Here is a 12,794-nt window from a genome sequence, read left to right as displayed (position 1 = left end):
CCACAAGAAGGGACAATGGCAGGACCTGTCTCAGAGGGCTGCCTGGAGACTCAGTGAGGCAGCAGCAGAGCTAGCACACAGGAGTTTGCCAGAATACCAGCTTGGGAAAGAGGCTGAGCTCCAGGAAAGCATGCGCCTGGGGTATGTCCTGAGAGGTCTGCAGCCTCCGCTCAGCCTGAGGCCCACAGCCAAAGAACACTATGGCCCACTACCACGGCGTTGGAGGCTCAGGTTGAGAAAGCTGAGCAAAATTCTTTCTGGATGTCACAAAACCCAAGTGGAGGCAACAACTGGGGCCTGCCAGCAGCCTCCAAAGACACCTCTGGAGCAAGCAGCAAGGACAAAAACCACAATCCGGGGCCACCAGTCTCCCCTTCCCCACCAGAAAGCCCAGCCAGAACACGGTGCTAGTGGGTACCTCTAGCTTAGTTCTTTCTAGTCCCCCAGCAGCTCCAGCTTGGGCAGGCCCACAGGGGTTCATCATCCCCACCGCTAACCAGAGACCAAGGCCTAAACCATTCCTGCAGAAAAGCCCATAGTCCTTCCTGTTGTCCTTGGCAGAACTGGCAGAACTCTCTCAGAGAGATGTTGTGACTCTCCTGCTCAGCCTCCAGGTTTCTGGGAGGTCAAGAGAAAAACAAGAAAACTGAAAAGGCTATTTCCCCCTTCAAACTCAGAGGAACCACTGAACCTGCAATTCCAACTGTTATTGAGGAACCAAAAGGGCTACACTGGTGCCAAGACCAGAGCCTGGGTGCCCATTCTGGGCACTGTGCAAGCCCGCATCAAGTCCAACTTCTTCACTCAGGCTTCGTCCTTCCCATTCACCTCCTACCACAGGAGACAGGAAACCTCAAACTGTAAACTGTCATGAAGCTCAACAACTTGGAGACTATAAGTCTCCAATGAGTTGAAATGGACCCCGTGGTACAGCGCAAAAAGGTGCCACGTGCTGTTACTTTGACTCAGTCTTCTTCCTCTAATAAAGAAAACCAAGTGGTCCATGAGAGAGGGAAAGTATGTCAAGTCTCAAGCCAAACCCACCTCAGCCTCAATCCCTATCCATGCCACCAGTGGTCAACATGACTCCCCAGCAAATCACTGTTGTCTACTGCAGAAACAAGGGCACACAGGCTCGGCAAAAGCTTCTGAAAAGAGCAGGGCAGTTGAGTGAAAGGATGAGGGAGCAGCTCTGGCTCTGCCTCCGTGAAGCTGGCAAGTTACTCAGCCTCTCTGGGCTCCGAGCTACTCCTCGGACGACAGCCCTGCCGAGGCTGCCTGGGGACGGCTGAGGCTGAGTAAGAGACGTGCAACTCTGCCGTCAACCACAGCCCCGGGCAAGAGCGGCCAGGCCGACCAGGGCGACGCCGGCCGGGAGCTGGGACCAGGCAGCACAGCCGCACTTGCCCCGCGCCGCCCCGTCCCTGCGGCCGCGGCCAGGGCGTCCCGCCGCGTGAGGCTCCCGGGCCGGCGCCAGGCCTCGGGGCCCGCCCGCCCGCGCGCAGGCCTCCCCGCCCCGCAGGCCGCAGACAAAGCGCGCGGCGCCCGCGGGCGGCCAGCACGGCCTGGCGAGGCAGGGACGCCGGGCCGGCGCGGTCGCCGCACGTACCCGGGAACCTCGCGCCTACCGGGCGCACCCGACGCTCCCGCCGCCGCCCTCGGAGCGACTCCGCGACTAGGCCAGGTCGCGGTCGCCGTCGCCGCCGCCTCCGCCGCCGCGCGCTCCCCGACCCGGAAGTGCATAACCCGATTTCCGGTGCCCTCCGCCCCGCCCGTTGGCGGAAACCACTGGGACAAGAACGGGTAAGGACCGCGGTCGGGGCGTCGAGGCGTCGGCCGGCCCTTCCTCCCTAAAAAGCACTGGTTAGTGCAGAACCGCCGTCCAGGAAGAACATGGTTCCGAAACATTCGTGCTGCTTAGCCCTCGCGGGCGCGCCGGCCGAACCGTGTCCCCCGCTGCCTCAGGTGGTGCAGTCCGACCGCCCAGAGCGAACGGGAGGGCCTCCTGCGGCCCAGAGCCCCGCCCAGGCCCCGCCCCCTGATGGCCCCACCAGACCCCGAGTGCCCCGGGGCAGGGCGTCCCGCCTCTGCGGCGCGCAGCTTTGCTCCGGCCTCTGTTGAAAGATCTTGCATGGACTCAGGGTGGACGCTGTGTGCGGGCTCTTGAGCTGCTGGAGCACGGCAGAGAATGAGCCCCCATCCCCGTCCCCTCCAGCCCAGTGGAGGGAGACACAGTAAACCAAGAACACTGTAGAGTAGGGGTGAAGGTGATTTGTGCTCTAACAAAAAGCCTGCGGAGTCGGGTGGTGGCTCAGAGCCAGAGCTCTCGCCTAGCATGTGCGAGGCCCTGGATTCGTTCCTCAGCACCACATAAAAATAAATAAGATAGGGCTAGGGTGGTGGCTCAGCGATAGAGCGCTCGCCTAGCACATGAGAGGTCCTAGGTTCGAACTTCAGCACCACATAAAAATAAATAAATAAAACAAAGGTATTGTGTCCAACTACAACTAAAAAATTGAATATTTTTTTTAAAAAAGACTGCGGGGCCGGGCATGGTGGCACACTGGGGTGCTGCACAGGTGATTGGCCCTGGCTTATGGACCCCTCAGGCCTCTGCATAAAAGCAAGCAAGGTACAGGGCGACTGGGGGACTGGGACCCCAACCAGGACAGGACCACTGGTTTGGAAGGAATGGCTCCTGGTAGATGTAGAAGACAGCTGGTTTGCTGAGGGTTGGCTGTGAATGCCATGGAAGGGAAAGGGAAAGGAAGAGGGCAGGGAGATGGGAATGTACTCAGGGGAGGGAGTAAGCTGGGGGAATCCTGTGGGTACCGGACAGTGCAGAGGAGATGTTGAGAGGGCAAAGGCTGCACTGGAGGTAAAATAGGGCGGTGGGGGAATAGATCTAGAACCACAGGCTTCTAACATTAAGAGGTCCAGAGTCCTCAAAAGAGACCAATAAATGAATAAGTAAATAAACATTTCAAGGGTGGTGGGAATGGAGGACTGACAGAAGCAGGAGAGAGTCTGTAACCAGGAGAAACAGGCACTTGGATCAAGGAGAGAGTCCTTGTGGGAGTGAGATGGGGGTTGCTGGCCCCCATGTCCCAGAACAGCAGTGCTGGGGGCAGGGGCTGACCAGAGGATAAAGGGAATGAGAAAACAGCACAATGAGCAGCAACCAGGTTGCAGCCACTTAACTGTGAAGGGAGGTAAAAGTGGATGGAGGCAGTGCAGAGGGAGCAATGTTGAGAGGGTTTTTTTGTCTGTTTGCAATGGCTGAAACATCACCGATGCTGTAGGCTAAATGGAAGGAAGGAAGGATGGTGCCACAGAAGGGTACTCAGGAATAAGCTCTCTACTCTTGATGGGCCAGAGACCAGAATCTGGATGGATGGTTTCCTCAAGAGTCACCCAGGCACTTTGAGTATCCATCCGTTATCTGACCTCAGGCAAGTCCCTCTCTGCTGTCTGTGCCTTAGTGTCCTTGGCTGTAAAATGATGTTGATGGTCATATGTACCCCAGAGGTCATTGTGAGGATCGAGTGGGTAAGTACTGGAGAGAGTTTTGGATGGGTCCAGCATGGTAAAGAGGGGGTGGCACCCTAGCCCTCCTTGCAGGAATGGTATCTGATCATCCCTCCTAGTTTGGACATCACATGTCTCAGCCCTTTTATGTGAATGTACCTGCCTGCTAAAGACAGTTAGATGTAGGGGTGCTCACATACACTGAGGCTCCTGGGAAAGAGGAAGACAGGCAGGTCAATTCAGCATCCCCCTGGACAGGGACCAACCTCTCCCACCTTCATTCACAGCTGCCCCTAGGACACAGCTGGAAAAAATTGCCAAAATAGACACATTCACACATAATGAGATGTGAAGAACATCTCAGAGAGCATCTTTGAGCAGTTTACAACCTACCCAACTATGCCAGTTCAAGCTTAGGACTAAAAAGTGACCCCAAAGAGTATCCTGAGGCCAGACTGGACCCCAACTGAGCTAGAAACATATCTGTTGATGCCCTCCCTAAGGTGTAAAATCCCACCTTACCTGCTCGCAGGTAGATGCCTCACACCCTGTCAAGCACAGATATCTCCCATATACAACCCCCCTCACATTAGTCTTGTTACCTCTTATGCACACCAGTGAGTTGCCCACCTGCCAGCTCTCACATGCCATGGCCTGTGTGGACACACACATGCATTTTACCTACACAGACCTGCACCCTGCTGGATTTCTGGTTTGTGCTGATATGATGCTTCTGCCTCGTGCAGGCACAGACAGGCACAGATGTGGTGTACAGGAGGGTAGAGCTAGGGTGGGAGCTCCCTCCGTTCTGTATAGCCCAGGCAGCTTCTCCCAGAGTTCTGTCCAACCCTTTCCCTCTGCCATCAGGCCTGCACATACGTGAGACTCGGTGAGCACTAAGCCCAGGCATCACCTCCTGCCCCATTCTACCCCATCCCCAGGAGCAGGTATGGCTTCCAGAGCCAGGTAGATGCCCAAGAGAGGCTGAAGCAAGGGCAGGTGGAGGGAGGGAGTGGGGAGAGAACAAGGAGTTGAAACTCCCAGAGCCAGGAAGGGAAAAGGCAGCTCTATGTTCTCAGACCAGGGAAGGCCAGTATATGAGTGTTCTCTGACCATAACCCAGGTAGCTTAAAACAACAGAAATTTATTCTCTCACAATCCTGGAGAACAGAAGTCCCTGACCAACAGGTTCTGGGAGGATCTCTCCTGCCTTTCTCATTGTGGCTGGAGCTCCATGCATCCTTGGGTTGTGGTCATTTTACTTCATAGTCTCTGCCTCTGTCTTCTCATGGCCTTCTCCTCTGTGTGTCCTCTCCTTTGCCACTTATAAAGACACTGTCATTGGATTTAGGCCACACAGGTAATTAAGGTTGATCCCATTTCAAGATCCTTCACTGAAATAATCTACAAAGACCCTTTTTCCAAATAAGCACAAATATATAGGCTCTGGATTTCAGGATGTGGATATAACTTTTTTTAGGGGGACACCATTCAGCCCACTATGGATGGTGAAAGGAGGTGCATTTTAGATTGGCAGGACTGGGGGTAAGGTGAAGGAGGCAGTCAGGCACTCGATTTTTCCCTGTCCTCTAGTTCCTGACTTCTTCCCTCAACTTGTGTTCTGCTCTGAAGATATGGGCCTCCTCAGGGATCCCAGTGGTTCCTAGGAGTTCCTTCAAGACTCATGTAATCCAAACCTTGTGGATTTCTCAATTTTTCTCTTTGTTCTTTTTTTTTTTTTTTTGGTAAAGGGATTTAACCCAGGGGCATCCAACCACCGAGCCACATCCCCATCCCTTTTTCATATTTTATTTAGAGACAGGGCCTCACTAAATTGCTGAGGCTGGCTTTGAATTTACAATTCTCCTGCCTCAGCCTCTCTAGCCACTGGGATTATAAGTGTGTGCTAGGGTGCCTGGTGATGGTCTCTCAATTTTTGATGGGAGTGGAACTGAGTTGACCCCTGCTCTTCTCCCATCTGTGAATGATGGCACCTCACCACACTAAGCTTAAATTCGTCTCCACTATCCACGCTCCCAGGTCTGGGCTGGGTCAGACACCTCCTTGGGTGGCAGGTGACAGGCTGCAGCCCAGCCTGTGCAGGGGGCAGTGGAAGGAGGGAGAACAAAGAGTGGGGCAGTGGGTTTAGGAGCAGGTGGCTGAGTCTGAGTGGGCTGGTCCCTGGGTCAAGGACCTGAGTGATGTGAGGATAAAGGGGCATTAGCTGAGCCTACAGCAGGGAGGGCCAGGCTCTGAGGCATGTGTGGCAGGTGCTGTTTGGTTGAGGGAGACAGGAAAACAAAGAGCTTATGAGGACCCCTGCCTTAGGAGCAAAAGTAGAGCAGGCATCTGCCTGCTAGATCAGGGGTCCTGGATAGCCCATGATTCCACCTCAGGAACCACCTAGGCCATGGTAGGGAGCGGACTGAGCAGAGAAGGGCCAAGTCTCTTTTGGCCGCTACCTTGGGGCTCTGCTGCAGCAGCTGGCCCTGTGTGTCTTTGGGTAGGTGACGGTCTGCTCCCTTAGACCTTTTGAGTGCCCAGCAAGTACTCTTCTGTGTCCCTGGAAAAGACAGGGAAAAGCCCACTGAGAGCCCAGCACCCCTCGAGATGTCCCCTTCAGGCTAGGACTCTTCTGGAGGTTTCCTTGGCGATAGATCCCACGGGAGGGACCCGGAGTCCCCAGGAGTCGCCGGGACTGCCCCCGTCGGGGGTCATCTGAAAAACCAAACCAGACAGAGCTGGCGCTCCCTCCTGGAAGGCAGACTGAATTGCTTGTCTTTGGGGGCTCCCAGGCCTTCCAGGAGTTGGCAAAGGGCGGCGCAGGCAGGACAAGCGTTCCGAGGGCGCAGAGTCAGGGCGCGTCCAGGCGCGTCCAGGCGCGTCCCGGGTCACAGCCCAGGCTATGTACGCTCTGGGTTCTCCGAGAGGGGTGGACCTCTGACGGGGAGAGCCCCGAATCGGCCAGGCAGTAATACTGCACGGGGTGTGTGTGACGGGGGCAGCCTCTGGCTTGCAGGAGGTCCCTCCACAAGGGGCCCGCCTGGCCCCACTATCCACCGCATTGGGCGGGCGAAAGACAGAACCACCAGGCAGCGCCCCCAGCCCGGGGCCCAAACGCCAGGAGAACCCGGGCTGTACCAACGCGTGCGGGAGGGGGACCGCCTGGGCCGTACCACGCGTCCTGCCAGCGGGGGATGCCTCCCGACTAGGCCACCCCGCGACGCCCCGCCTGGCAGGTGGCAGCCCCTCCCCAGGCCGACGTGCAGAAAAGAACGCGCCGGCCTCGCCCCCGGAGGACCGCGCGGCGGTGGGCGGGGCGCGCTGCGCCCCCCTGGCGCCCACTGGCTGTGGCGCGGCAGGGCGGGCCCGGCTTGGCCGACCATTGGCTATAGGATAGGTGTTTTGCATATGGGGCGGGGCGGCGGGGCCCCGCCGGGGCTCCGCCGGGGGCGCGAGGGTAGCTGTGGCTGCCGCTGAAGTTGGTAGAGAGTCCGCGACGGCCCAGTGCCGGGGTCTCAGGTGACGCACGAGGGGTCCCAGGCTGGCGGGCGGGGCTCACCTCGGAGGCTGCCCTCCCCTGGGGAATTCGGGTATCGGGCAAGGCAGAGGCAGCGTGGCTAGGATGCCCAAGTTGGAGGGGGCGGGGGGCGACCCCTCCACTCGCCCGCCCGCTGGACTGTCCCTCCAGGCGCAGGGCAGCCACTGCCCACCGCACACTGCGCTGCTCCGGACCCACTGTGCGTGTGACAGCGGCTGATCTGTCTCTGGGCAGCGCGAAACCCTGGCCCCCTCGGTGACCTCGGTCTAGCGGGCAGGCCTGATCACATGAGGGTTGGAGGGTGCACACCTACACCCTGGGGGGAAAGGGCAGCTGGCCCTTGGGTGGGGACTGCGTCTACAGGCTTTTCTGTCAGAGCCCAGCAAGGATGGTGGGGGAGGGAAGGGGGACACTCAGGGGATTCTCCGTGTGTGGGAGACGGAAGATTGGGCCAGATACCCTCTTGGAGGGAACTTTCTTTTTCTTGTGTCCCAGGGTACCAGGCTATGCTGAGTTCCCAGGAGCCTTCATCAAGCTGTCCAAGCTCTGCACAGCCCTGGGCGGCAGGGGTGTTGTGATCTTCAGCCAACAGGACCCAGGCCTACAGGAACTGCCTCTGGGGACTTCCTATGGAAAGGGAGTGCAGCTTTGATTCTTCTGCAAATTTCTGCCATTTCAGTGAGGCAGTCAGGACTGTGGACTTCTTTGTGGGGCCCAGGGACCAGCCCCTCAGAGAGTCCCTCTCTGCTGGGTAGGCTCAATCCACCCTGAAAATCTGGCTGAGGAGTGTCTAGAGCACCTGGTCTGGACACCTGTCCTTTCCTCTGGGGGCCGTGATGGTTGATGGCTATGGCTGGAGCCAGGTCACCAGAGAAGGAGGAGTAGGCTTGGTCCAGACCTCACAAGGACTGTGATTGACTTTGGAGGGCACTGTGCTGCTCCCAGTGTGGTGCCATGCCTTGAAGTCTCAGGAGGTGAGAGGAGGCTGTATGATCTTGGGCCAGGAACCTGCAGAGCTGACTTACTACCAAGCAGCCACTTACCTCTTCACTGAGCCAGGGGTCAATACTACCATGACCCTCAGTAGCTAGGGGCCACTTCTGGTCTGGGGGTAAGCAGGAGCCCTGAGGCCAGTAAGGCCTGGCTCTGCCCTCCTGCCAGACTGCCCAAGCATGAGCATGGCCTTGACTGTCTATTCTACAGGGACACCTGGTGGGTGCCTGCCTCTGCTGGTGTGGATCTTGCCCTGACAGGAAGCTTGACCCTTCTTCACTTTAGCATTGTCTTCAAAGTAAAAGTTTGAAACTCAAAACTAAACTTTTCAGCAATTCAAAAGTTTTGCTTAGTGATCTGAAGCACTCAAACAACTGTTTTGGAGTGTAGGGTTTGGTCCACCTGGAATAGCCACCAAGGAAGGGGGCTAAACCCATTTTCCCATCCCAGAGCACAGCACCTGTCTGGTAGTTACGAGGAGTTAGCAGCTTTTATAGGGCCAGGAGCTGCAGGCCATGGACAGGGCCTGATAATGACTTCAGGAGAGACAGGTGTCCTTGGAAGAGTACCAGAAACTGGTGGTGTACACCGGCTTTGTGCCTGCTTCCCCTCAGGGAAAGGGGACACAGCTTAGACATGGGAGAACATGGCCTAGCCCCCAACCCCCAGCTCCCTGTGTATGGGGTGGTCTCTGGTTGACACCTGGCCTTGCCTCCTGTTGGTCTGTGGGGTTAGTTTGGGAGATGAACCATGATGGCTTCAGACTGATACCCGGAAGTGCATGCAACCGTCCTGAGTGTATGGGTGTTTGCAGGGGGCTGGGGTGGGTGGGTAGCAGGTCCCAGGCTGCAGCTAGAGCGGCCTTTGCACTCTGGGCATCACCCCCTGTGACCCTGTGTTTGGTCCCACAGGTCAGGCAGCAGCAGGCTCAGGTGGGAGAGCAGATAGGAGCAGTAGGCTGGGGATTCTGGCCTGCTGACACCAGGTTGGGAGCCTTCCAATTAATTCCCTGCTCCCTGCCTCTGGCAGGTAATACCCAGTCCCACTTGCTCCCCACATCAGTGGGCTTCTGGTGGCCCTGACCTCTGTAAGGCCCTGAGTGGCTTATTTATTACTCCAGCTCAAGACTTCCATGTCCCCTGCAGTCTGCTTTAGAGGAAGTGGGGAGCACTGGACTCAGCTCAGAAGCCACCCCAGGAGAAAGTTGAGTCTATCCAAACATGTCCTCCCATCAGATCCAGCAAAAGACTCCTGTCATCCAGTATCCCCATCCCATTCCCCAGTACTACCCAAGGTTTCCTGCATGACACCCTCAAGTTTTGCTTATCACAAATATCTCCAACCCCAAACACAGCCCTTGGAACTGGGAGTGTGCCACACTCCCGAGGACCAGGACTCTGGGACAGGCTACAGCCCAAGGACCTAGGCCGCAGCTGGGTTATAGAATCTGCCCTTCCCTAATTTTACAGCCACAGACTCACAGCAGAAGCTTCAAGCCCACCCTGGGAGCGGGACAAGCCTTGTCCATGTAATGCCCACACCCTCCCTGGGGCTGGCTAAGTTCCTCTGGCCAATCCAGGAGTCCTGGACCTTCCTCCACGGGTTCTCTTGACAGGCAGGTCTAACACATCCTGCCATCATGGGTTCCTACTACTGGTGGCAGCCAGGTGGAAGAAGGATCCAGACAGAAACCCAGGCCAGGGCTGAGCCAGCAAGCTCCATCAGGCATGGAATCACAAAAGTTCTCAGGGGTAGGCAGGGCAAAGCAGTCAGAATGTGGGCCCCAGGGGCCCCAGCAGCCCCAGCCTTGACACCTATTGAGCTTTGGTCCTGAAGCACTTTATCCAGGTAGCGTGGCATCTTCTGTAATGGCTCCTGTCTGCACCTCAAGTTCTAGACCTCACAGACATGGTCCAACAGAGCTTCGGGACAAAATCAGGCCACTTTGGGCAGTTTATTGAGGTCTAAGTGTCAGGGTGGGGAGGCAATGCACACCCATTGTGAAGGACACTGCCTTTGGCAGCACACATCTACAAGCCGAACACATTATCCACACACATCTCCCAACCTCAACAAGTAGTAATGGACTCTGGGGCCTGGCCACTTCTTGCCAGTTTCTCCAGGGGGCCTGGCAGACTTGGCAAAGACAAGGGCAACCCCTCCCTAGCACTTCCATCCCTCATAGTAGAAACCCTGGGACACTGGGGCTTCCCACTCCATGGGGAAGGAATCTTCTGTGACCACAGACTCTTGTTGTCCAATGGCTTGTGCTGGCTGATCTGGCTTGTCCTCAGCAGGCACCACTCTGGGACAGGGGCTGTTACCTCCAGGAACTCTGTCTCATGGGGACAACTGTGGGAGGATAATGGCTGAGGAGGCTGAGACCAGGGGAGGGCCCATCCTGCCAGAGTGGGGAATAGACATACCCTCAGGACTCAGGCTGGGCACTAGGACAGGGCCCTGGGTTGCTCCCTGGAGGTGCTCCTCTCTGGCTGGACACAGAAGATTCTGTGGAGAAATCAGGTCAGTTGGGGGGTGGGGTGGGCCCCACTGCCCAGCCTCTTTTAGAACTGCTCTGACCTGTGTGCCAGAGGGACCTCTATCTGGGGGTAGTGGCAGTGCAGCCCCCGTCTGCTGGATGAACTGCTGCAGGTTACACTGCCGGAGCTCCCGGTTCAGCTCCTCCAGCTCCTGGGCCTGGGCCTGGGGGGACAAGGATCCTCAGGGGGCATAACTCTGGTGCCCCCACATAGACTACCCTTTCTAGTCTGACTGGTGCCAGACCCTCAAGCCCACACGTTTGGGGGTGGGGAAATGACAGGGGCCAGGGGCTCCTAGGCTCACCTGCAGAGCATGCTCCGCAGCCTCCAAAGCGCGGCTCACCAGGGCCAGGCTGCCTTGCACCTCCACACTCTGCCGTTCCTGAATGGCCAGGTCCTGGCGCAGGCGTTCAGTTGCAGACGCTGTGGCCAATGGGGGCCCAGGGGCCTCTGCAGCCAACCGCAGCTCAACCTCCAGGGCACGGGCCTGAGCATCCAGCGCCTGTAGCTGGGCAGCATGCTCAGCAGTGGCTGCACTCAGTGCCTGAAGGCGAGCCTGGCCCTCTCGTTCCCGGGCTTGTTCCCTCCGTAGCTCCTGCTCCCAGAAGGCTTCATGGCCCAGCTCTTCAGCATTCCTCTGCACCCTGAGCTCCAGGCCCTGAAGGTCTGTGAAGCAGCCTGATGTGGGTGCTACAGGGACTGCAGGCTCAGGGGACGAAGGACGAGGGGCCAGTCTGGGACACCCCGGGCCAAAGGTTAGTGCTTTGTGGGGTTCACGACCTGGTGTTGTCCGTGGCTTTGGGGGGAGGCTGGCACGAACTGGGCATCGCTCTGGGGGTGGACAGCTGTCTGAGGAGGGCCTCTCAGCCAGGCTGGGCCCTGTCCTCCTCAGAACAAACTGGACATCGCTGGCAAATTGTCCACAGGTGGCCTGGGCACCCACTGGACACTCCTGTGGCAGCAGCTGCCGTTCCTTCTCCCTAAGCCGCTGCACAAGCACAAAGCGGCCTGTCTGGCCTGGGGGGAAAGGGGAGGGTCAGTCTGTCTCCCTAGTCTCTGTCAACCTGGCTTGAGGAACTGGGGCAGGACAAGAGGGAACAAGAGCCAACCCCACCCTTCTTCAGGGGGAAATGGGGCTGGACCACCAGGCTCCAGCCCAGTCCCACCTTTTGGGCTGTTTGCCCCCAGAAGACTCACCAATTGCTTGGGCTAGTGCGATGACCACTTCCTGGCAGGTGGTCTGTTCTGAGACCCCACAGACCACCCTCTGGATGCCATCCACCCACACCTTCAGTTCCATGGCTGCTAGCCCGAAGAACATCCCTGTCTTGTAGGAAGAACACAGGATCAGGTCCTGCCTGACCACAGCCTGGACCTCCTCTCCTCCTCCTGGCCTTTCACTATAGCTGGCTCAGAGCTGTGGCCCCTTGGTGTAGGGCCATGCTCTTCTGTACCCAGCCCCACCCTCAGGCCTCGCATTCCTAGGGTGGCTGGGGGAACTAGTTTGGCTCTAGTGAGCACTTCAATACATCCCCACTTCACAAGTATCCTCGGGCCCCGCCCCGACTCCCGGAACGAGGCGAATCATTAACCAGGTCCAGGATTTCCTGTCCCCCGTCACCTGGCTCAGAGGACACTGCCCCTTCCCTCCCGCGGTTGTCCCCAGGCACCCAAGAGCGCCCCCACGCAAACATAACGCCATCAGCTACCATGGGAACGCCTCCCCACGGAAGGGGCCGTCCCGGGGCCCAGAGAGGCTGAGAACCGTGACCCAGACTCGGCCTCGGTCCCACCGCCCCCCGGGACTCCCCCAGCAGCCCCTCTGGCCTAGCCCGCACGCTCCCCCGGAGGCCCCGCCCCTGCTGCGAACGCCGGCCGCGCTGGACCCCGTCATCCCCGCTCCGAAGCGGGTGGGTGCAGGTGCGCCGCAGCTCTCATAAGTCTTCTCCCGAAGCCCGCGGAAAACTCCTCAGCCAGAGCCGACGCCTCGGCCGGCCCGTGGCAATGGGGAGGCTCGGGAACCCAGCGAGCTCACCTGGGCGCTCGCCGGCCTCGGGGATCTCGGTAGTTCGGCGCCGCCGCAACCTGCAGCCCCAGCGCCGCGGCGCGCCCCGGCCCCACCGCTTCATTGGCTCGCAGCCCGAACGCCCCGCCCCGCCGTGCCCCCATTAGCTCCGCGGCGCGTGCCTCCC

General features: G+C 58.4%; 2 protein-coding genes across 10 annotated transcripts in view; both read right to left on the bottom strand.

The window, feature by feature from the left end:
- Phrf1 (PHD and ring finger domains 1) overlaps nucleotides 1–1,740 on the bottom strand; it is a 29,948-nt gene extending 28,208 nt beyond the window's left edge. For 3 of the 5 annotated variants that reach the window (XM_046444679.1, XM_058579308.1, XM_046444680.1), the window contains exon 1: nucleotides 1,610–1,740. The gene's annotated coding sequence lies outside the window, so the exon portion shown is untranslated. Of the gene's footprint in view, nucleotides 1–1,044; nucleotides 1,330–1,609 lie in introns of those variants that run through there. The other 2 variants (XM_046444683.2, XM_046444682.2) reach the window with 2 other exon arrangements.
- Nucleotides 1,741–9,985: 8,245 nt separating this feature from the next.
- On the bottom strand, nucleotides 9,986–12,744 carry Rassf7 (Ras association domain family member 7). Of its 5 annotated transcripts, XM_046444756.2 has the most exons (6): nucleotides 12,638–12,733; nucleotides 11,800–11,925; nucleotides 10,907–11,619; nucleotides 10,643–10,765; nucleotides 10,489–10,570; nucleotides 9,986–10,414 (listed from the first exon to the last, which is right to left on the bottom strand). In XM_046444756.2, exons 1-6 carry the CDS (start codon nucleotides 12,729–12,731, stop codon nucleotides 10,383–10,385), a joined length of 1,170 nt encoding a protein of 389 aa, XP_046300712.1. In that variant the 5' UTR covers nucleotides 12,732–12,733; the 3' UTR covers nucleotides 9,986–10,382. The 5 variants fall into 5 exon arrangements, with proteins under 5 accessions (XP_046300712.1, XP_046300713.1, XP_046300711.1 ...); XM_046444757.1 differs by having other exon boundaries at nucleotides 9,986–10,570; nucleotides 11,800–11,929; nucleotides 12,638–12,744; XM_046444755.2 differs by having other exon boundaries at nucleotides 9,986–10,570.
- Nucleotides 12,745–12,794: the final 50 nt, after the last annotated feature.

The sequence above is a fragment of the Marmota monax genome, unplaced genomic scaffold, assembly GCF_021218885.2.
Source record: "Marmota monax isolate L192 unplaced genomic scaffold, Marmota_monax_Labrador192_F-V1.1 WCK01_AAM20220418_F8-fsc00038, whole genome shotgun sequence".
Lineage (NCBI taxonomy): Eukaryota > Metazoa > Chordata > Mammalia > Rodentia > Sciuridae > Marmota > Marmota monax.
Note: the sequence above shows the minus strand (reverse complement) of the source record. Positions and strands in the feature narration are given on the sequence as shown.

Coding starts and splice junctions, on each gene's coding strand:
- Rassf7 (XM_046444755.2), bottom strand. CDS start 12,731: ATGAAGCGGTGGGGCCGGGGCGCGCCGCGGCGCTGGGGCTGCAGGTTG. Junction 11,926..12,637: donor CGAGGCCGGCGAGCGCCCAG/GTGAGCTCGCTG, acceptor CCTACAAGACAG/GGATGTTCTTCGGGCTAGCA. Junction 10,571..10,642: donor GAGGTCCCTCTGGCACACAG/GTCAGAGCAGTT, acceptor ATTTCTCCACAG/AATCTTCTGTGTCCAGCCAG.